Raw genomic sequence first — 21,997 nt, 5'->3', positions numbered from 1 at the left:
TTAAATCGCATAACGGTCTTTAAAGTTTCTTTCTTTATATTCTCTCCGTTAAATGTTACGTAAAAAAAGTTGCAAAATTCAATAAATAATTATTAAAAATGTAACAATAAAAAAATTCATTCTCGAGTTAGGTGTCTGCATCTTACCCGGACCGACTGCACTACTTGTCGTTAAAAGCGCGCTCTGCATTACCAGCACTGTCATTATTTACCTGCTTATTTACAATGGCTGCGAGGCATCAGTTGTGTTAACAAAAAGAAAACAAAACGTCAAAATTAACAGTTTGTCTCCATAAAAAATCAAAATTTCACGTGAAATATTAACAGTGTCGTTCAAAAAACAAAATTATGGCAGAACAGTAAGTACCATACGTTTGACATGTCGTAATTAATAAACAACGACCAATATTGCGTCCATATGTAATAACAATAACCCGAAATCAGTTGTTTGCTTTAATAAACAGTAAATTAATCAGAAATGTTGCGTCATTTCAGGGATGATAACTGGTTCGGAAGTTGGTTGAACGCAGCGAAAGATAAGGTAAAGACAACAGGTGAATAAAGTAAACATTTATTTATTACATAAAAAAATTTACAGAGCTCCAAGGTGCTCGAGTTCGTCAAAAAAGACCTGGAGGAGTTCGGGAACGTCGTACGAAACGAGGCAACTTTGGTAGTTTCTTCCACTGGCAACGCAATCGAGAGGACCCTCAAGGTAACACTAATTGAAAACAACCAATAAACCTTATCAAAGTCGATTTTCCATTACATTACTACGCGTCACAGAGAATTAACGCAGCCGAATTAAATCAAAAATTGCACACATATTAATTTTTCAATTAATTTTCTTCAGCTGGACTCGCCTGACTCCACTGCCAGCTCCATGAAAAGAAGTTTCAGTTCTTTTCTTGGTAATGCGACGTGCCGTTATGACCACTTTCTATTTCTGTGGCTTTAGGTCAAATGAACACTGTGTTAAACCCCAGTCCCGATGATTCAGACACCGAAGCCATTTTAATCGTCGAAGATTCTGAAACCGTCACACTGACAAAGTTACAAAGAGCTGTCTATGAGTTACAAAAAACCGACACGACTTTTACGGAGGACCCGGACGACGAGCTCAAGAAAAAATTCGAGTGCTGGCTGGAAATCGTCGACGACCAGCTGTCCGAAGACAGGATAAACAAACATTTAAAGAGTTCCGTTGTTCTTAGAAACCAATATGAAAAACTTGTGCCTGACACTGTGCCACATACGTTATTCTGGAAAAGGTGAGTTAAGGCGGGCGTACTACAGTTTAGTTGGTGTTTTAGTTGCAAGGTGGCGCTTACGACTAATCATACTGGCGCGAAATTCAAACCGATTGTGTGTGTTTTCAGGTATTTATTTAAAAAAGCGCTTTTAGAAGATGATATCGCTCACCAGGAAGCCATGGAAAAGAAGGAAAAAAAGGAGAAGTCGATGACGTTAGAGAATGTGAAGTGGGAGCAAGGTAGTTGTGATATAATTGGGGGAAGTTGATTGTCGTTTTAATTTTCAGAGGATTTTGCCCCTTACATCGAACTGACTGAAGAAGAACAGATAAAACTGCTGCAGGAATACGAAAAAGAGATTAAAAACAAACAAGACACCGCTACGAAACCTGAAAAACCGTCTTCTACAATTCCAGAATCTTGTGATAGTAGTTCTAAAGTTTCCTTAGAGCAAGAATTAAAAAATTCAGAAACGAAAGCTATTAATAAAGTCGATTCGGCGATTAGTCTAGAAACAACTAGTAGTAATAGTAGCACGGATGGTGATTGGGAAAAAATCAGTGACGTTGATAAATAGAGTTGTAATCGAGATATATTTAAATTTTTATCTTACAAGTAGCGCCGTTGACACAATGCAAATTTTTGGGGATTCTTTTTATTTATTTGAATTTTGCAATAAAATTCTTTTTACTAGTCTAATTTGTTTACACTATTGTATTTTATATTATATTGTTTATCTCAATAAATTGATGTATGCATTATTACCTCAGATTGTGTTTTAAGCTCGCGCCATTTTGGTTAGGTGGCGCTTTAAGTACAACATTTGGGCGTCGCTCTCGAGTTTGGTCAGACTTTTGACTATGGGGGCCATCTGGGCGGTGTGAGTTTGGTAGCCCGAGCCTTGATGTTTGCGCTTTTGACCGTAGACGACTTTTCCGTCGAACTCGTCATGAGGCACCTTCAAATCAGGCTCGATTTGTTGAATCGTGACATTCAAGTGTTCTTCAATGTCGGCTAAATACTGAATCAAACGTCATAAATATTTTTATTGTGGTCATAATAGTATACCAACCTGCGGCTCGTTATACCAAATGCAACAGCCTTTTTGTTCTACTAAGTTGGTATTCCAACAATTGCGGCCGCGGCTTTTGCACCACTCCCCGTGGTACCACACCTACAAAACCAAAATAAACTATCCAAACAATTACGGTTGGCAACAATGTACTTTTTCAGGGACCGAGCTCACCAGACTTATAGCCAATCCCATGCGTTCAGCTCTCCCAACTCGACCAATCCGGTGCACGTAATTCGACTTTTCGTCCGGAAGAGTGACATTAATCACTAGAAACACAGACATTAAAATCCAACCACCCTCATCTATTTTACGTACTAAAAGGCAACCCTGTAATATCCAGCCCTCTAGCTGCAACATCCGTGCAGATCAAAAATTTCACCCTTTTTTGTTTAAACATTTCTAGATTATTTTTTCTTTCGTTGGGTTTGCGGTCGCCATGCAAACACACGCACGAATATTTATTTTTATCGATTTGTTTCAAATACTTCTCCAAGTTATCACAGTCCAATTTCGTACGACAAAATATAATAGCCCTATCCATATTGTGTTCATCGATCGCCTTAACACAATACTCCCCTTTCAACATCTTCACCGCTTCGCTCAAAGTTTCAGGGCTGTTATTCCCCGGTCGCACGTTATCTTGGGCGTGCACCCCATCAGTCATCACGTGTCTACGCAAATTACCCCACGCTCTGTCTTTCTGGGGATCCACCATCACCACCACGTGGTGCACCGTCTCAGGAACGGCGTCTTCACCCTTCAGATCCACCCACGTCGGAAAGTGCATCAATTTCTCCTGAAAGTACTCATAAATCTACACACTTTATACCCCGATTCGAATTTACCGCCATTTTCTTCACTTCGAAAGCGTGCAAGGTGGCGCTGCAGACGATCATTTGGAGTCTTCGGCCATCCGCGGTGATCTTCGGCATCTGTCGGTGCAGACGCTCGATCAGTTCCGTGTAGCCTTGTTTTAGCAAACCGTCGGCTTCGTCCAAGACGAAGAAGCGACAATGAGTAAGAGATAAATAGCCGCCTTGGATTAAATCCTCGAGCCGGCCAGGGGTGCCAACTATGATGTCAGCCCCCACGTTCTGTAACGTAGATATCTGCTCCTTGATGTTGACGCCCCCGATGACCAAAAGGTCGCGCACTTGCGGGTCTTGCAGATGCTTTTTGAACTTTTTTATCTGGTTGGAGGTCTGCTCGGCCAGTTCGCGAGACGGCTGCAAAAATTTTATAAGCACGGCGTGGCATAAAGTACTAGGCATTTTTTTAGGAAAATAACCTCAATGATGATGGCCTGTGGCGCATTATTAATTATTTTGACGGAATTGTCGCCACCGCTATCGCTTGAATTTCCATTAACGACAACATTTTCACTGGGGGCTGATTTTAAAGCGACGTACCCTTGAGGAAGCTTGTGTTTAAGGGGTTCTTCGCCGAAATTGAACGCCATTTCCGCATTCTAAAAACGACAGTCAGATTTGTCCAGACAAGTGTGACAACAACCTTAAGCACGACGGCGGGAAAAAACGCCGAATTCAGCGCCTGCTTATTGATCGTGAAGGCGTTGCCAAGGTCGCTGCCGTTTTTCAAAAATTTAATCTGCCCATTGTCGAGGTCGAGCAGACAAGTGATGACGTCACTCTTGCCGAAGGGCTCGCCGTAATCGTCGAACTGCTTGTTGTTGGATTTTTTACCAGTGCCACCAAACCCAAATCCAAATCTAAATGGTTTAATTTTATGCGCTTGCGCAAGCACAAATTTGTCTCACCTGCATGTCCCTAGGTCTAATTTCGCCTGCATTGTCGACCAGCCCACCCTACACAAGCCTTCGTCGGTCACGGTGGCCTCAAACGCGTATTTGCCGCCCCCTTGAACGCCCCTGGTGCAGCGCCCCCCATGCCACTCCCGCTGCTCCCTGGATTGCACCCGCAAGCCACAGGGGGCCACAGCGAAAGCGCTGCCCCTGTCTATCATGGACATGGTCCAGGGTTTAGCTGCAAAAACGCTTTTAGACCCAATTTACTTAAAAACTGTAATATACATGATGAAGTCGAGACTTTTGACGCTTTTCCACTCTGTATGTCTTTCAAGGTCTCCCACACTATTTGTATAATGGGTAAACAAAAAGCGGCCGTTTTTCCGCTACCGGTTTCAGCAGCCATTAAAACGTCACCACCACCGAGGACTAGGGGGATGCCCTCAGCTTGAATATCCGTTGGCAAACTACAAAATACAAATCAAGCGGTTGAGTTACAAGCGGGGAAACGTACGTCCACTCCATCTCGTCAATGGCTTTGCCAATTTCCGACAGGACCCCGAATTCTGAAAGACATAACCTCAAACTTATATTAACACACTTTTAGTGGTTTTCTTACCCTCGAAAGCGGTCATTTTCACCACGTATATCGACGAATCGGCTAAAAGTTATCTTTTATTTTAGTTTTAATTTCTACAATATTTGGAAGTTGTTCGCCGGCTGGTCACTTGACAGTTGACACTCACTGCTGCCAATCAATCGAAAACCACAATAAACGTCAACTTTACGAAACGAAAATGGATTCCATCGAGTTGTTTTTTGCTACAAAATGTAATGTCTCTAAATTAATTACAGAAAACGATGTCTGTTCTCATTGTACCTATGTATTCTCCTGAAAATTATTTGAAATGTCTCCTAGACCGTGGCCAAGTTGGCGTTGATAGTAACTTTGATGTTCAACGTTTGCCGTTTTTATTAAAAGGGTTGTGGAAAAAAAAGTGGAGGATTACTTTTTCTTGTTGTCGAGATAAGTCTGCACATATTAAGAAAAAAAAGGCGAAATATAAGCCCCGCCCACCCACCCCATCTCAATTGTGATGATTTTTTTTATTCGTAGTGAACCAAGAAGGTAGAGCTTAACTGCAAAACCGTGTTGGTCAAAGAATGCTGTGTACATTAAGAAAAAACAAAGATTAGGCCCCACCCATACCCGCCTACGTGTATTAAGAAAAAAGGCAAAATATAAGCCCCGCCCACCCGCCCTACCTCAATTGTGATGATTTTTTTTAATCGTCGAGAGCCAAAGGAGCGGAGTTTATTACCGTTTAAATCATGTTTTTGAGTATCGTGTTACTTAAAGAATACTATGTACATATATATATTAAGAAAAAATAAAAGCCAAAGATTAAGCCCCACCCATAACCGCCCTGAACTAAATAGTACTGAAGTTTTCATTCGTTGGCAAGACCTAGGGGCGGCGAAGCCTAATCGTAAAATCCGTATTTTCTTTCAAAAGTTTACGATTTTAAATGAGTTTTAAGTTCCTAAAAATAAAAAAATCATCACAATTGAGATTGGGTGGGTGGGCGGGGTTTATATTTTGTCTTTTTTCTTAATATTCGTAATCATTTTGTCACAACAAGAAACTTAAACATGTTTAAAATGGTAATTCTTTGTACTGTAATATGGATTTTGCAATTAGGCTCCGCCCCTCGGTCTGACAAGGATGAAATCTTCATCACTATTGAGGTCGGGGCCGATATGGATGGAGCTTAATCTCGCGATGAATTTTTCATTATTCGTATTTCCCTTTAAAATTTAACATTTTAAACATGTTTTAAGTTTTTGTTGTGAAAAGATGACTACCTATGTTAAGAAAAAAAGTTGAAATATAAGCCCCGCCCACCCACCCAGTCTCAATTGTGATGATTTTTTTTATTTGTCGTCAACCAAGAGGGCGGAGCTTAACTGCAAAATCCTTATTTCTCTACAAGAAATTACCATGTAAAATATGTTTTTAAATATCCTGTTGTTTAATCAATACTGTGTATATCAAATAAAAATTAAAGCCAGATTTAGATGGGTGGGACTTACCTTTTGGCTTTCTTTTTTACTTAATACATACAGTTTGCTTTGTATAACACGATTATTTAAGAACAATTACACAGGGTAATCTCTGGTAGAAAAGTAAGAATTTTACAATTAAACTCCACCCCCCGGTTTACGACAAATAAAAAAAATCATCATATTTTGCCTTTTCTTAGTATACATAGCCATCTTTTCACAACAAGAAACTTAGAACATGGTTAAAATCGCAGATTTTTGCAAGGAAATATTGATTTTGTAATTATAGATCGGAGCCTGATTGCAAAATCGATATTTCTTTGTACAAATTTTCCATTTTAAACATGTTTAAAGTTTCATGTTGTGCAAATAAGTCTACACACACTGAAACAAAAAGACAAAATGGAAGCCCGCCCACCCGCACTGCCTCAATTGTGGTGATTTTTTTTATTCATCGTGAAGCAAGGGGGCGGAGCTTAACTGCAAAATAGTTATTTCTTTACAAGAAATTAAAAACATGTTTTTAAGTATAGTGTTGTTCAAAGAATACTATGTATATTAAGAAAAAAAGGAAAAATATAAACCCCGCCCACCCACCCTATCTCAATTGTGATGATTTTTCATTCGTGTAAGTCGTGGGGCGGAGCTTAATGACAATATCCTTATTTTTCTACAAGAAATTACCATGTGCAACATGTTCATGAGTAATCGTATTGTTCAAAGCAAACTGTATGTATTAAGTAAAAAAAGAAATCCAAAAGGTTGTGATGATTTTTTTTTTATTCTTAAAAACTTAAAACACGTTTAAAATGGTAAATTTTTCTAAGGAAATATGGATTTTGCAATTGGATCCGCCCCTAGATCTCCCAACGAATGAAAACTTCATTACTATTTAGATCAGGGCGGGTATAGGTGGAGTTTAATTTTTGCCTTTAATTTTTTCTTAATATAGGTACAGGGTATTTTTTTAATAACATGATACTCAAAAACATGTCTTACATGGTAATTTTTTTTAGAGAAATAATAAGAATTTTGCAGATAAATTCCGTTCCTTTGGCTCTCGACGATTAAAAAAAAAATCATCACAATTGAGATAGGGTGGGTGGGCGGGGCTTATATTTTTCCTTTTTTTCTTAATATACATAATATTCTTTGAACAACACATATTTTTAATTTCTTGTAAAGAAATAACTATTTTGCAGTTAAGCTCCGCCCTTTTGGTTCACGATGAATAAAAAAAATCATCACAATTGAGACAGGGTGGGTGGGCGGGCTTACATTTTGTCTTTTTGGTTCAATGTGTGTAGACTTATTTTCACAACATGAAACTTAAAACATGTTTAAAATGGAAAATTTGTATAAAGAAATATTGATTTTGCAATCAGGCTCCGACCCATAATTGCAAAATCAATATTTCCTTGCAATTATGTATATTAAAAAAAAAGGCAAAATATAAGCCCCACCCACCCGCCATATCTCAATTCTGATGACTTTTTTTTTATTCGTCGTGAGCCAAGAGGGCGGAGCTTAATTGTCAAATCCTTACTTTTCTACCAGAAATTATCATGTGAAATTGTTCTTAAATAATCGTGTTATACAAAGAGAACTAAGTAGTATTTACCAAGTACCTGACTGATTTTGGTAAATACCAAATACATATCTTCTAAAAAAAGGGTGGGTGGGCGGGGCCTGTACTTGCTAAGATAAGACTGATTGTGGCAAATAACATAACCTCGAACAAAATAGGGGGCGGGTGGGCGGGGCTAGTACTTACTAAGATAAGACTAATTTTGGTAAATGACTTATACCCTCTAAGGAAATAGAAGGCGGAGAGGTGGGGCTAGAAGTTGCTAAAATAACGCCCTAACCTGACCTGACCTGATTTGACCTGAACCGACCTGATCTGACTTAACTAAAATTTGTGTATGATACACATTATAGGTTTCCTGGAAGACTTAATAGAGAGGAAAGAGTGTCCTTTTTTGTTGTAAAATATTTCTAGGGACCTTAAAACGTCTAGCAAAAATATCTAAATATATAAGTTGTCAATTGTTCCACTAATTTTTATGAATGTGGTCAATTTTGGTTTCTTCTTAAGAAAATAGTTTCGTTAAAAGAGTTTTAAGCGTCCATAGATTTAAAAAAAAATCTATAAATGTATTACAAAACAATTTAAAAATCTTTAGAAATTACAAAAACGATTCCTCGGAAATCTTTGAAACGCTTTAAGGTTGTGATTGGCACAGTAAATCACTAAATAAAATTGATTTGTTTATCCCCTCTTAAATCACAATGACGTCATTTCAAAATTTTGCTCCTTAAATTTTATTCTACACATGCGTTTTATCGTTATAGTCACACTTTTAAGTTAAAGTATGCAACTTTTAGATCCGATGTGATCTGACTTGACTTGAGCTGTCCTAACCTGACACGTCTTAACCTGCTCTGATTTAACTAGAATTAACCTGACCTAAACTGACCTGAACCTGTTCAACCTGACTTAACTAAAATTTGTCTATGAAATACACTGTACATTTCCCAGAAGACTAAATACAAAGAAAAGAGTGTCCATTTTTGTTGTAAAATATTTATAGAGACTTTAAAACGTCTAGCAAAAATATCTACGTATATAAGTTGTCAACTGTTCCAGTAATTTTGGTTTCTTCTTAAGTTAAACGTTTAGTTAAAAAAGTTTTAAACGTCTATAGATTTTTGGAAAAAAAATCAATATATGTAGTAAAAAAAAAAAATGAAAATCTCCCTTAGATAAAACCGATTGCTCGGAAATATTTGAAACACTTTAAGGTTGTGATTAGCACAGTAAATCACTAAATAAAATTGATCTGTTTATCCATTTCAGTGACTCATTTTATCTGTCTGAATAACAGGTGGATTTTATACCAAAGAGAAATAAAGTCGTTAGAATGAGAACAGCGCGGGTGGGCAAAGGTAGCATCTGCTAAGATAAGACTGAATTTGGTAAATACAAACCCTTTTAAAAAATAAAGGGTGGGTGGGCGGGGCTTGTACTTGCTAAGATAAGACTAATAATTTAATTAATAAGATGTATTAATTAAAAAAGAGAACCAAAAGAGAAGCCCCACCCATCCGTCTCGATCTCAGTCGTGATGAATTTTTCATTGGTTGTCAGACCGAGGGGCGGAGCGTAATTGCAAAATCGATATTTCCCTATAAAGTCGCGATCTTTTCTATAGAACCACTCCCTAGTGTAAATTTTCAAAATTTGTTTGGTGTAAGTGACCTTGACGGGTTTCTGGGGGAAACATATGTGTCAAAAATTTGACAGGTTAGATGGCCCCATTGTCAATGTAGATATTTTATTTTAATAAATAGATGGACAGAACATACAGTCTGTACGGGATACAGTGCGGCATAGCTGAGGGCAACCGAAACATTCGTGTTGTGCTAATTTCGATTGCCATATCAACTACCGCTACCAACCGCGTTCGGCGTAAAGTACTAGATGACAGGGCTACCAACTTGACTTTTTATCGAGTGGTTCCGTAGAAATGACCGCTACTGTACAAATTTACCATTTTAAACATGTTTTAGTTTGTTGTTGTGAAAAGATGACTACACATATTAAGATAAAAAGGCAACCTCAGTAGTGGAACTTCAGTAGTTTTTAGCATTTTGTAGTGTTAGGTTGCTGCCAACTTACATGTCAACTGTCAAGCCGGAACTACTACATATACCATTTAATATTTTACACAACTTTAACTTTATAAAAACTAGGATATTTTTATTTTAACAATTAAAAAAATCTGCGGCATTAATTTACACCATATAATTACAATAAACCTCAATAATTTGTTGCTAATACAAAAAAGTGGCACCCATGTCTGTCATTTTCTTGTTCATCCATGATTCACCCACCTAACCTCAAAAATCTCTCCGTGGACTTTTCATCCAACAAAAACCAGTTCTTAGTGATGATACACCCCCAACGTGCCTGATAATGTCCGAAACCGAAGTCGAGTGGCCCTGGCAGTACGCTTTCCCCCCGTTTTTCACCCTACAACCTCACCCCGAAACCCGCTCCAAACAAGTATCTGCCTGGAAATCCCTCATTCTAGAGTACTGCCAGAAGAACAAGCTGTTCATCATCGACGTGAGAGAAGCCCATCAACTCCCCCTGTTCCACAACTCAGCCATCAACCGCAAACTCGACCCCACAGTCGTAGTTTCAATCTTATCTGAACTATCGAAAAGCGGAAACGCCGGGGCTCTAGACAAAACCAAGAACCGATGGGAGATTTACTGGCACACTCTGGAGGAGTGGGCTGCCATGATTTACGACCACGTCTGCGACAACGGGATGCAGAACAGTGTGTTGACGTTGTTCGAGTTGTCGCAGGGGGAGGACGTGCAGGACAAGGAATTCGCGGGGATCCACACAGACGTGCTAATTAAAGCGCTACGGGTGCTCGAAGGGGAGAGAAAGTGCGAGCTGATCTTGTCAGATGAAGAGCAAGGGGTCAAGTTTTTTTGAGTGTATTTGCGTGTAATAAAGGATTTGTAACTCAAGAGACAACCCAGGTATTTAATTAGTCCTTCATTTTATTTTTATAATTTTTTTTTAAATTAGCGCTGACGCGATAATTACGAACACTATTTTAATTTTGGCAAAGTCGCGCACGTTCAAGGTTGAAAAATTGGCATTAGTTTGAATCGATAGGTTGTCATGGAGGGCGATTTTTTAGATACGGTTTTGCGTTTTTATAAGGAGCAAAAATGGAAAGAGGTGTTAGATTTGAGTTTGGTGGAAAGTGCGGTGACGCGGAAATTGGTGTGGGTTTGGCCGAGTGAAAATAATTTGTTGTTAATTAAACATATTATTCGAGATTTTCGACTGAGTGGGGTTATTTCGATTGGGTGCGGCAGCGGTTTGTTCGAGTGGCTTTTGGAAAAATATAGCGGTAATTTTGTAAAATGAAAATATTTAATTTTATTTATCACGTTTGAATTATTATTAGGGTTTCCTGTGAAAGGGTATGAAGTCAATGAAAGTTGGTGGTTGAGCAAGTATAGTACGCCCCAATTTATTAAATTAAATTTCCCGGAACTACCCCCTACTCCGGATATTTTGGAACCAAATTACGCTCTGTTGTTTTGTTATTTTAACGATGGAGACGCTTTTCGGGAGTACATTAGGTGCTATGAGGGAGATTTCGTGTTTATAATTGGTCCAGGACTGGGGGCTGGGCGCCACACAGACCCCGAACCTTTCAACCCCAATTTCGGGTCACCTGATTGGCTTCTATACAAGAGTCAGGAAGTCAGAGATACTAAAGACTTTATAGCAGTATATGCCAGGCTAAGAACAATAAATAATCCTCATCAATAACAATAAAAATTTATTTTAACTTTGTGGCTTTTGATCATGTACGGTAATCATATGAGCAACATACATCTCCTTATTGACCGACCGGAACTGGCACTCCTGGCACGTAAACATCAGATCCTTCTCCTGTCCCGGATGCTTAGTCTTCAGGTGCACTTTGTAAGTACTACTTTGGATGCACGCGTACGAACAGTACGAGCACTTGTAGGGCTTCTCCCCCGTGTGCCTCCACTTATGCCTCCGCAAAGAGTTGTGGTCGGACGTGGCATACGAGCACGAGTCGCACGTGAAAGGCTTCTCCCCCGTGTGCTGCCGTATATGCATTTTAAGCGAACTTCGCGTCGACCCCTTATACCCACAATAACTACACAAAAAAGGCTTGATTTTCTCGTGTACGACACTCATATGGATCCTCAGCTGTCTCTTATCCGAGAAACTCTTCGAACAAACCTCACACGTGGTCTTCAACTTCTCGATTTCTTTTTTCGTTTTGTGGGTCATTTTATGGTTGGCGAGTTGTTTGCTGTTTTTGAAGGCTTTTTTACAGACTGGGCAGACGAAAGCGCGCACGTCGCTGTGGATGAGCTTGTGGACGTTGTTGAGCTTGGTTAAGCTCGTACATTTGTAGCTGCATTTGTCGCACGAGTACAACTCCATGTCGATTTTGTGTTGTCGCCACAGGTGGATGACGGTTTGCTTCCAGGCTGCGAAAGTCTCGCTACAAACCGGGCACGCGAGCCCCGAGTCGGTGTGACAACTTATGTGGTAGTTCATGTTGTCGGCGCTTTGGAGGTTGACTTTGCACGCCGGGATGGGGCATGAGTGGAATTTTTTCGACCCGATCCACTTACTGATGACTTGTTGGTTGAGCACGTTCTCAGTTTTGATTTGTGGCTGCTCCGTTTTCGACGGGTTGTCACCGGTTTGATTTGTGTCCGCTCTCACGGTTTTGCGTTCGCCGTTTTTCGCTTTATTAGCGTAATAAACGACGGCCTGAATTATGAGATTGATATCCGAGTTGCCTACTCCATGGTCGTGAATTAAGTGTGACCTCAGCGACATTTTGTGAAAAAACACATTAGTGCAAGCCGGACATTTCAAATGAGGGAGCTTCCGCACGGTTTTATTCTTGTGGGCGTTCTCCAAATGTTCCGTGATTTTCGAGTTCTTCGTACAAAGAAACGGGCACAAGTTACACACGAAATACAACACGTCTTCAAAATTATTCCCATTGTTCAAACTCGACTTTTTCGACTCAGATTTCGCGCTGTTGTCCTTAAGAATAACGTAGTTGTTTTGGAGCGGGGCTTTCGGGTCGTCCGAATTTTGGAACGGTTTGTCTGCTGGCGGGTCAAGAGTGGATAAAATTGACGAGATTTGACACGTGTTTATGACCGGAAGGCAGTTCTGGAAATGCGTGATTGTGATGAAACGGCGGTTTTGTTAGTGGTTTTACCTCGTCTGTTAGTAAGTCTTCGTTGTTGCTCCAGATTGTGTCGCCTGGGGCAATGTTATCAGTCTTCATGGTGACCTATTTACAATGTATACTTGTTGCGAGCGATGGTTGTACTTAATTTAGTCGAATGGTTGATTCTTAACGTAAATGGGGTGGTTTTGTGCAATTTACATGTTCAGTTCGGGGAAAATCGGTGTTTTTGTGAGAAAATAAAAGTTAACCTAAAAATGTCACTTGTCAAGTGTTGACAAAGCACACGCGATGCGTGCGCATGCGCGGCTAGAACACATAGGCGTGTCGTTATTGCTGTCGTGTTCAGGGACGTCCCAAGCAGTATAAAGTGGGATTTATAAACTCCGTTGCCAACTTGCCATTGATAGCAACTTTGATGATCAACTTCTGTAAAAATTTACGATTTTAGACATATTTTAAGTTTCTTGTTACGGAAATAAGTCTACACATATTAAGAAAACGAGGCAAAATGATAGAGAAGGTTTTACATTTTTAAAAAGACAATTGGGACCCCCGAGAAGGTTTCACATTCTTAAAAAAATACACTTGAGGCCCCCGAGAAGGTTTTACATTTTTAAAAAAGACATTTGGTGCCCCCGAAAAGGTTTCACATTTTTAAAAAAGACAATTGGGAGCCCCGAGAAGGTTTCACATTAAAAAAAGACGTTTGGTGCCCCCGAGAAGGTTTTACATTTTTAAAAAGACAATTGGGACCCCCGAGAAGGTTTCACATTCTTAAAAAAATACACTTGAGGCCCCCGAGAAGGTTTTACATTTTTAAAAAAGACAGTTGGGAGCCCCAAGAAGGTTTCACATTAAAGAAAAGACATTTGGCGCTCCCGAGAAGGTTTTACATTTTTAAAAAGATAGTTGGGACCCCCGAGACGCTTTTACATTTTTAAAAAAGACAGTTGGGAACCCCGAGAAGATATCACATTCTAAAAAAACTTGGGAGCCTCCGAGAAGGTTTTACATTTTTAAAAATTACAATTAGGACCCTCGAGAAGGTCTCACATTATAAAAAAAGACAGTTTGGACCCCCGGAGAAAGTTTTACATTCTACAAAAGGTATTTGGGGCCCTCGAGAAATATTTACATTTAAAAAAAAATGGTCGAAAGCTGTTCCGACCCCAAAATTTTCTGGGAAAATGGAGTGAGCCGTTCCTGATTTAACCAATAAAAAATCAGTAGCTTTCTTACCAAGCACTAGCCCCGCCCACCCACCCTTTACTTTCTTAGAGGATATGTCATCTGCCAAAATCAGTCTTATCTTATCAAGTACTAGCCCCGCCCACCCACCCTTTACTTTCTTAGAGGATATGTTATCTGCCGAAATCAGTCTTATCTCACCAAGTACTAGCCCCGCCCACCCGCCCCCTATTTTTTCACAGGATGTCATTTTTTCCATTTTTCAATTTTAAGATATTTTAATTTTTCGTTGTTTTGAATTTTGTCCATTTTCATTTTACCACTTTTTAATTTTTCGTTGTTTTCATTTTTGCCATTTTTCGTCTCTCAGTTTTAAATTTTTCATTGTTTTCACTTTTGCGATTTTGCATTTCTCCATTTGTCGATTTTCTATTTCTCGAATTTCAGTTTTTGAACTTTTCGATATTTCATTTTTGCAACTTTTCAATTTTTCAGTTTTTCGATGTTTCAGTGTTCAATTTCTAGATTTTCCATTTTTGATTATACAATTCATCGGTGTTCCGATTTTCCACTTTCTCGATTATTTAATTTCTGAGTTTCTCAATTTTTCAAATTTTTGATATGTTCCGATTTTTGAACTACTTTTCGATTTTTCAATGTTTGGTTATTTTAATTTTTCGTTGTTTTCAATTTAGCGATTTTTCGTTTCTCAATTTTTAATTTTTCGATTTTTCATTTTTGATTGTACAATTTTTCACTGTTCAAACTTTTCAATTTTTTTCTATTATTTAATTTCTCCGTTTTCACTTTTTCAGATTTTTCTGCTTTTCAATTTTTAGATATTTTAGTTTTTTGTTGTTTTCAATTTTGTGATTTTTTTGTCTATCCGTTTTTAATTTTTAAGTTGTCAAATTTTTCGAATTCTTTAACTTTTCGATGTGTCATTGTTATAATTTTTTGATTTTTCAATATTTTGTTTTTTCGATTTTTTCCCATTTTTGAACTATTTTCCGATTTTTCAATTTTTGGTTATTTTAATTTTTATATGTCATTTGCCAAAATCAGTGTTATCTTATCAAGTACTAGCCCCGCCCACCCACCCTTTACTTTCTTAGAGGATATGTCATCTGCCAAAATCAGTCTTATCTTATCAAGTACTAGCCCCGCCCCCCACCCTTTACTTTCTTGGAAGGTATCATTTGCCAAAATCAGTCTTATCTTATCAAATACTAGCCCCGCCCACCCACCCTTTACTTTCTTAGAGGATATGTCACCTGCCAAAATCAGTCTTATCTTATCAAGTACTAGCCCCGCCCACCCACGCTTTACTTTCTTGGAAGGTATCATTTGCCAAAATCAGTCTTATCTCACCAAGTACTAGCCCCGCCCACCCGCCCCCTATTTTTTCACAGGATGTCATTTTTTCCATTTTTCAATTTTAAGATATTTTAATTTTTCGTTGTTTTGAATTTTGTCTATTTTCGTTTTATCACTTTTTAATTTTTCGTTGTTTTCATTTTTGCCATTTTTCGTCTCTCAGTTTTAAATTTTTCATTGTTTTCACTTTTGCGATTTTTCGTCCCAATTTTTAATTTGTCGATTTTGCATTTCTCCATTTCTCGATTTTCTATTTCTCGAATTTCAATTTTTGAACTTTTCGATATTTCATTTTTGCAACTTTTCAATTTTTCAGTTTTCAATTTTTTGATTTTGCGATTTTTAGAATATGTATTAGATTTTTAATTTTTCAGTTTTTCGATGTTTCAGTGTTCAATTTCTAGATTTTCCATTTTTGATTGTACAATTCCTCGGTGTTCCGATTTTCCACTTTCTCGATTATTTAATTTCTGAGTTTCTCAATTTTTCAAAATTTTGATATGTTCCGATTTTTGAACTACTTTTCTATTTTTCAATGTTTGGTTATTTTAATTTTTCGTTGCTTTCAATTTTGCGATTTTTCGTTTCTCAATTTTTAATTTTTCGATTTTTCATTTTTGATTGTACAACTTTTCGGTGTTCAAACTTTTCAATTTTTCGATTATTTAATTTCTCCGTTTTCACTTTTCCAGATTTTTCTGCTTTTCAATTTTTAGATATTTTAGTTTTTCGTTGTTTTCAATTTTGTGATTTTTTTGTCTATCCGTTTTTAATTTTTCAGTTGTCAAATTTTTCGAATTCTTTAACTTTTCATTGTGTCATTGTTACAATTTTTTGATTTTTCAATATTTTGTTTTTTCGATTTTTTCCCATTTTTGAACTATTTTCCGATTTTTCAATTTTTGGTTATTTTAATTTTTATATGTCATTTGCCAAAATCAGTCTTATCTTATCAAGTACTAGCCCCGCCCACCCACCCTTTACTTTCTTAGAGGATATGTCATCTTCCAAAATCAGTCTTATCTTATCAAGTACTAGCCCCGCCCACCCACCCTTTACTTTCTTGGAAGGTATCATTTGCCAAAATCAGTCTTATCTCACCAAGTACTAGCCTCGCCCACCCGCCCCCTATTTTTTCACAGGATGTCATTTTTTCCATTTTTCAATTTTAAGATATTTTAATTTTTCGTTATTTTGAATTTTGTCCATTTTCGTTTTATCACTTTTTAATTTTTCGTTGTTTTCATTTTTGCCAATTTTCGTCTCTCAGTTTTAAATTTTTCATTGTTTTCACTTTTGCGATTTTTCGTCCCAATTTTTAATTTGTCGATTTTGCATTTCTCCATTTGTCGATTTTCTATTTCTCGAATTTCAATTTTTGAACTTTTCGATATTTCATTTTTGCAACTTTTCAATTTTTCAGTTTTCAATTTTTTGATTTTGCGATTTTTAGAATATGTATTAGATTTTTAATTTTTCAGTTTTTCGATGTTTCAGTGTTCAATTTCTAGATTTTCCATTTTTGATTATTTAATTTCTGAGTTTCTCAATTTTTCAAATTTTTGATATGTTCCGATTTTTGAACTACTTTTCGATTTTTCAATGTTTGGTTATTCTAATTTTTCGTTGTTTTCAATTTTGCGATTTTTCGTCTCTCAATTTTTAATTTTTCGATTTTTCATTTTTGATTGTACAATTTTTCGGTGTTCAAACTTTTCAATTTTTCGATTATTTAATTTCTCGAATTCTTTAACTTTTCGATGTGTCATTGTTACAATTTTTTAATTTTTCAATATTTTGTTTTTTCGATTTTTTCCCATTTTTGAACTATTTTCCGATTTTTTAATTTTTGGTTATTTTAATTTTTATGTCATTTGCCAAAATCAGTCTTATCAAGTATTAGCCCCGCCCACCCACCCTTTACTTTCTTAGACGATATGTCGTCTGCCAAAATCAGTCTTATCTTATCAAGTACTAGCCCCGCCCACCCACCCTTTACTTTCTTGGAAGGTATCATTTGCCAAAATCAGTCTTATCTCACCAAGTACTAGCCCCGCCCACCCGCCCCCTATTTTTTCACAGGATGTCATTTTTTCCATTTTTCAATTTTAAGATATTTTAATTTTTCGTTGTTTTGAATTTTGTCCATTTTCGTTTTCTCACTTTTTAATTTTTCGTTGTTTTCATTTTTGCCATTTTTCGTCTCTCAGTTTTAAATTTTTCATTGTTTGTCTCAATTCTGATGATATTTTTTATTCGTAGTAGGCCGAGGGGCGGAGCTTAGTTATAAAATCCGTATTTTTCTACGAGAAATTACAATGTAATGTTATGTTTATTAACGGTTATACCTTTACATAGAATGTGAAATATGTTCTTAAGTACTCGTGTTATACAAAGAAAACTAAATTAATTAAAAAAGAAAACCAAAAGGGAATCCCCTCCCATCCGTCTCGATCTCAATCGTGATGAATTTTTCATTCGTTGTCAGACCGAGGGGCGGAGCGTAATTGCAAAATTGATATTTCCACATACAAATTTACCATTTTACCATTTCTTGTTGTGAAAAGATGACGACACATATTAGGAAAAAAAGGCAAAAAGGTAGACTGCCCCGCCCGCCCACCCTATCTCAATTCTGATAATTTTTTTTTATTTGTCGTGAGCCAAGGGGGCGGAGCCTAATTGCAAAATCCGTATTTCCTTATAAAAATTTTGTTCGAGCCACCTGCACGGCGGCTCTCTCACCCGACTGCAGCGAATTTCTTAATCACCCAATGTGAGGGTGCGGCACCCTTTTGTGGGGCCAAGTCTTTATAATTAGGTATAGTTTGTAAAAATAGCAGAGTAAGAATTTGGACTTGAGACTGTTAACATCGTACAAATATACATATTCAAGCGCCACCGTATTTTTATTGTATTTATTACAATTGGTCCTTCGAGTTATCGCAACAAATTTTATCATTTTTAACGCGTTTTCGGTATCTAAGAATAAAAAAATCATCACAATTGAGATGGGGTGGGTGGGCGGGGTTTATATTTTGCTGTTTTTTTCTTAATATGGATAGTATTTTTTGAACAAGACGATACCCAAAAACATGTTTTTAATTTCTTTGGAAAGAAATGAGTATTTTGCAATTAATCTCCGCCCTCTTGCGGAACGGCGAATAAAAAAAATCATCACAATTGAGATAGGGCGGGTGGGCGGGCTTTCATTTTGCCTTTTTGTTTTAATATTTGTAGACTTCTTTTCAAAAGATGAATCTTAAAACATGTTATTAGGCTCCGCCCCGTAATTACAAAATCTATATATCCTCGCAAAAATGTACCATTTTAACCATGTTTTAAGCTTCTTGTTGTGAAAAGATGACTACACATATTAAGCAAAAAAGGCCAAATGTAAGCCCCGCCCACCCGCCCTATCTCAATTGTGATGATTTTTTTATTCGTCGTGAGCTAAGGGGGCGGAGCTTAATTGCAAAATGCTTATTTCTCTACAAGAAATATAAAACATTTACAACTTTCAAGATAAATTCATTTTAATTAAAAAAGCAAAAGGGATTTTTGAATTTTATGAAAATCTAGATTTTCGTAAAAAGTGTAAACTCAAAATAATATTTTCACAATTTCTTCCAGTTCCCATTCCTAGACAATCTATTTTATTTCTCTCAATATAACAATAATAATTACGAATACAATTTATGATAGTGGGGTTACACAAGGCTCCAAGGGTCCACTCTTGTTTATTATATTTTTCAATGATATACATAAATACGTTAGTTGTAAGTTTTATATTTATGCAGATTAACCTTATAAATTCATATTTTGATTGCATTAAGTTACAAGACAGCATTGACTCGTTTAAAAATTACTGTGATAGAAATAATCTTCACATCAATTCCTCAAAATGTAAAATAATGTCTATAAGGTTCAACCAATTATTTTTTTACAAAATCAGTGCTAAAATATTACAAATTTGTGAACAGTTTAGAGATCTTGGTGTTTTGGTGATTTTTGGGCTCGCCTGCAGCCTTGGTAGTTATATTTAATACCTAATCTGTTTTTGAGACGAATAGCAATAATTTTTTTTTATTTAAACGTCGAGAACTATCTTTAACAATGCATAAGTACTGACAGAAAGCTAAAGTATAGAAAATGATGGCAGCCATTTAAAATATGAGCAGGTGATTAAATCGCTTAATATTAATGGACCACATTATCTGTATCAAAATTTGATTTTCGTGGAATTAGTTCTGTCAACCAGAAAAATGCCCCCCCTACTTCAGGGAATTTTCCTTCAAGTTGGCAGGACTGCATACTACCACAATTTGATTGGTTGAAAACCCAACGTCAGCGACCTTGAATGATTGTAAGGGTTTAAAATCTACAAAGTAGATTTGTTTTTATGTACACTTGGTTGTAAACGAAAATGAAACGCAGTGTTAATATATTATATACAATTTATTAGATTTATACATTTATATGAAAACAATCTAACTTACAGTTGAAGCAGTTTTAAGTATGAATATCATTTTGGTATCCGCCATGTTCTGCATTGTATCGAGTACATGTGTATGTGCACTTAATCCACGAAAGTATAAAATAATTGCTTTATTAGCACATATACGTCACTTCAAAAATATTACGAAAACATCATCACAGTCCACAATTTTCGTAATATTTCCCCCGCAACAATAATATCTGACATTTATTACAATTTTTTATTATGTACATTTATAATACATCCACAAAACATATAAAGAATCTCCTTAAAAAAACAAAAAGTATAAAAATCGTCGCATAAAATTAAATCATAAAAATTCCATATCTAGCGCATTGTACAATGCCGCTATTTCACTATGGCTCGATATCCGCCAAAACGGAAAATTCATTGCTTTTGCGGCCGCCTCTTCGTCCTGCCCGTCGCCGATCACTACGTATGTACACTTTCGTCCGAACCTCGCCACTATCCGCTCGAAACAACTTTCTTTCCCTGTCAAAATCGAATTAAAACTGACGTTTGCACATTCTCAGAACTACCAACCTATTTTCGTGGCTGAGTAAATATTGTCGATAGGAAAAACACCGCCTAAACCAAATAACAGTACTTTGGCTAACGCTGGAATCAGCTGCGTGGTCGTCACCAGGACGTTCACACAATTCGTCCTTGAATTAATCAACGTTAGGCATTTGTTCGCCAACGTCAGCCAATTGTCAGTCAAGGCTTCGATCTCCGCCCGCAGCTGCAGCCACCGCTCGCGCTTCGTGGATCCCAGCAGGCCGCCAACACTACAAAACGTGGGGATTTTTGTTTTAACCAACTTAAATCAACAAAACACTGCTTTAAGCCCCTACCTGTTCCTGTAATTATTGTAAGTCTCTTTGATCTTCCTATACCTAAACGCCAGCTTGCGCATCCAGTCCACGCCCCCTCTCACCCCCGTCGCCAGGCACAAGTTCCCCCCCGTGATGGACGCCGACGCGTGAAACCCATCCGAACTAAAATTGTAATTCGACAAATCCTGTCCATTGTCGTCCGACGACACGTCGTCGATGTGCACTTGATCACAATCCTGCAAAACACGTAATCAGAACAACCCAACACACCGACACCCACGTACTTCAATATCACCAAAAAAGAAATGCGCATCGGCTAGATTGAACACCAGCTCCTCCATGTTGAGCCCCAGCTGCGACGCGATCTCGGCGTCCTTCTGGAACTTGCTGGCGAAGCCGCCGGTGAGTAGACTGTGGAAGATGATGATGGTCTCGTCCAGGTCCCAGATGAACACCCGGTCCGTGGTGGACTCGGGCGTGGTGGGGGACACGGTGTTGGTGCGTCTGCCCCTGCCGCGGGTGCCCCTGTGTTCCGCGCCCAGGGCAGGGGGCTCCCGGGAGCGCCGCGCGCTGTCGGCCTTCAGAGGGGACGCCGAACCGTCGGTGAGGGTGATGCCGTTCGAGGGGCTGTCTAGAAGAAAGAGAAGTAGATGGGTTAGGGGGGCGAAAAGGGGTACCATTATCGGTGTCCGAGTCGCTGGTGTCGCTGTAGGGGCATAGCATTGCGGTTTTGGCACGGGAGTGAGGTTATGTTTATTTACGGAAGATGACAGATGAGCGAATGACAAGTGACGTAAGCCAGATTAGCGAAATCCCATTTGATATAATAGGTAACGGGAGGGAGTTTCTGACTGCGACTTTGTAAATATACAGGATGATTCACAACAAACGTTCTAATTTTTTTTTATCAATAAAACAAACTATTATCTCGACTTCTGTCTTATTTATTTAGTACGAAGAATATTTGCTCTTTACCTGGGACGGAAGTAGCCGCCAACTGGTACGACGAGGCCCCCAGACTGCCGCTCGAACTCGGCGAACTAACATAGGGTGAATAGGTCTGCGAAGCATAGTAGCTTGAGGCGTACTGAGGCGTTTGCGAGTCGCTGTAGGCCGAACTGTACGTCCCGTACTCGACCCCCTACATA

The 21,997-nt window shown here is 37.9% G+C and overlaps 6 protein-coding genes across 7 annotated transcripts in view; 3 read left to right on the top strand and 3 right to left on the bottom strand.

Moving 5' to 3' along the window:
- The first annotated feature begins 202 nt into the window (after positions 1-202).
- LOC135126077 (BSD domain-containing protein 1-B-like) lies at positions 203-2,021 on the top strand. The gene is made up of 7 exons (XM_064051872.1): positions 203-358; positions 495-540; positions 598-714; positions 853-910; positions 958-1,270; positions 1,379-1,491; positions 1,540-2,021. Exons 1-7 carry the CDS (start codon positions 348-350, stop codon positions 1,827-1,829), a joined length of 948 nt encoding a protein of 315 aa, XP_063907942.1. The 5' UTR covers positions 203-347; the 3' UTR covers positions 1,830-2,021.
- LOC135126076 (ATP-dependent RNA helicase Ddx1) lies at positions 1,827-4,842 on the bottom strand. The gene is made up of 11 exons (XM_064051871.1): positions 4,712-4,842; positions 4,607-4,658; positions 4,378-4,559; positions 4,105-4,330; positions 3,840-4,056; positions 3,616-3,795; positions 3,173-3,553; positions 2,643-3,123; positions 2,478-2,593; positions 2,325-2,426; positions 1,827-2,273 (listed from the first exon to the last, which is right to left on the bottom strand). The coding sequence occupies exons 1-11, from the start codon at positions 4,725-4,727 to the stop codon at positions 2,031-2,033; spliced, it is 2,196 nt and encodes a 731-aa protein (XP_063907941.1). The 5' UTR covers positions 4,728-4,842; the 3' UTR covers positions 1,827-2,030.
- Positions 4,843-10,011: 5,169 nt separating this feature from the next.
- On the top strand, positions 10,012-10,711 carry LOC135126071 (vacuolar protein-sorting-associated protein 25). Its single transcript, XM_064051862.1, has one exon. The coding sequence runs from the start codon at positions 10,136-10,138 to the stop codon at positions 10,667-10,669; it is 534 nt and encodes a 177-aa protein (XP_063907932.1). The 5' UTR covers positions 10,012-10,135; the 3' UTR covers positions 10,670-10,711.
- A 101-nt stretch (positions 10,712-10,812) lies between these two features.
- LOC135126069 (uncharacterized) lies at positions 10,813-11,543 on the top strand. The gene is made up of 2 exons (XM_064051861.1): positions 10,813-11,096; positions 11,154-11,543. Exons 1-2 carry the CDS (start codon positions 10,862-10,864, stop codon positions 11,522-11,524), a joined length of 606 nt encoding a protein of 201 aa, XP_063907931.1. The 5' UTR covers positions 10,813-10,861; the 3' UTR covers positions 11,525-11,543.
- Positions 11,518-13,257, bottom strand: LOC135126068 (oocyte zinc finger protein XlCOF6-like). The gene is made up of 2 exons (XM_064051860.1): positions 12,978-13,257; positions 11,518-12,928 (listed from the first exon to the last, which is right to left on the bottom strand). The coding sequence occupies exons 1-2, from the start codon at positions 13,044-13,046 to the stop codon at positions 11,540-11,542; spliced, it is 1,458 nt and encodes a 485-aa protein (XP_063907930.1). The 5' UTR covers positions 13,047-13,257; the 3' UTR covers positions 11,518-11,539.
- A 6,697-nt stretch (positions 13,258-19,954) lies between these two features.
- LOC135126067 (eyes absent homolog 2-like) overlaps positions 19,955-21,997 on the bottom strand; it is a 128,888-nt gene continuing 126,845 nt past the window's right edge. For both annotated transcript variants that reach the window (XM_064051859.1, XM_064051858.1), the window contains exons 5-9: positions 21,825-21,990; positions 21,134-21,480; positions 20,868-21,085; positions 20,557-20,801; positions 19,955-20,505 (exon numbers count right to left, since the gene is read on the bottom strand). In XM_064051859.1, coding sequence (XP_063907929.1) covers positions 20,324-20,505; positions 20,557-20,801; positions 20,868-21,085; positions 21,134-21,480; positions 21,825-21,990 — 1,158 coding nt within the window. In that variant the 3' untranslated portion in view covers positions 19,955-20,323. The remainder of the gene's footprint in view (positions 20,506-20,556; positions 20,802-20,867; positions 21,086-21,133; positions 21,481-21,824; positions 21,991-21,997) is intronic.

The sequence above is a fragment of the Zophobas morio genome, unplaced genomic scaffold, assembly GCF_036711695.1.
Source record: "Zophobas morio isolate AGI-343-1 ecotype UQ-CSIRO unplaced genomic scaffold, CSIRO_AGI_Zmor_V1 ptg000010l, whole genome shotgun sequence".
Classification (NCBI taxonomy): domain Eukaryota; kingdom Metazoa; phylum Arthropoda; class Insecta; order Coleoptera; family Tenebrionidae; genus Zophobas; species Zophobas morio.
Note: the sequence above shows the minus strand (reverse complement) of the source record. Positions and strands in the feature narration are given on the sequence as shown.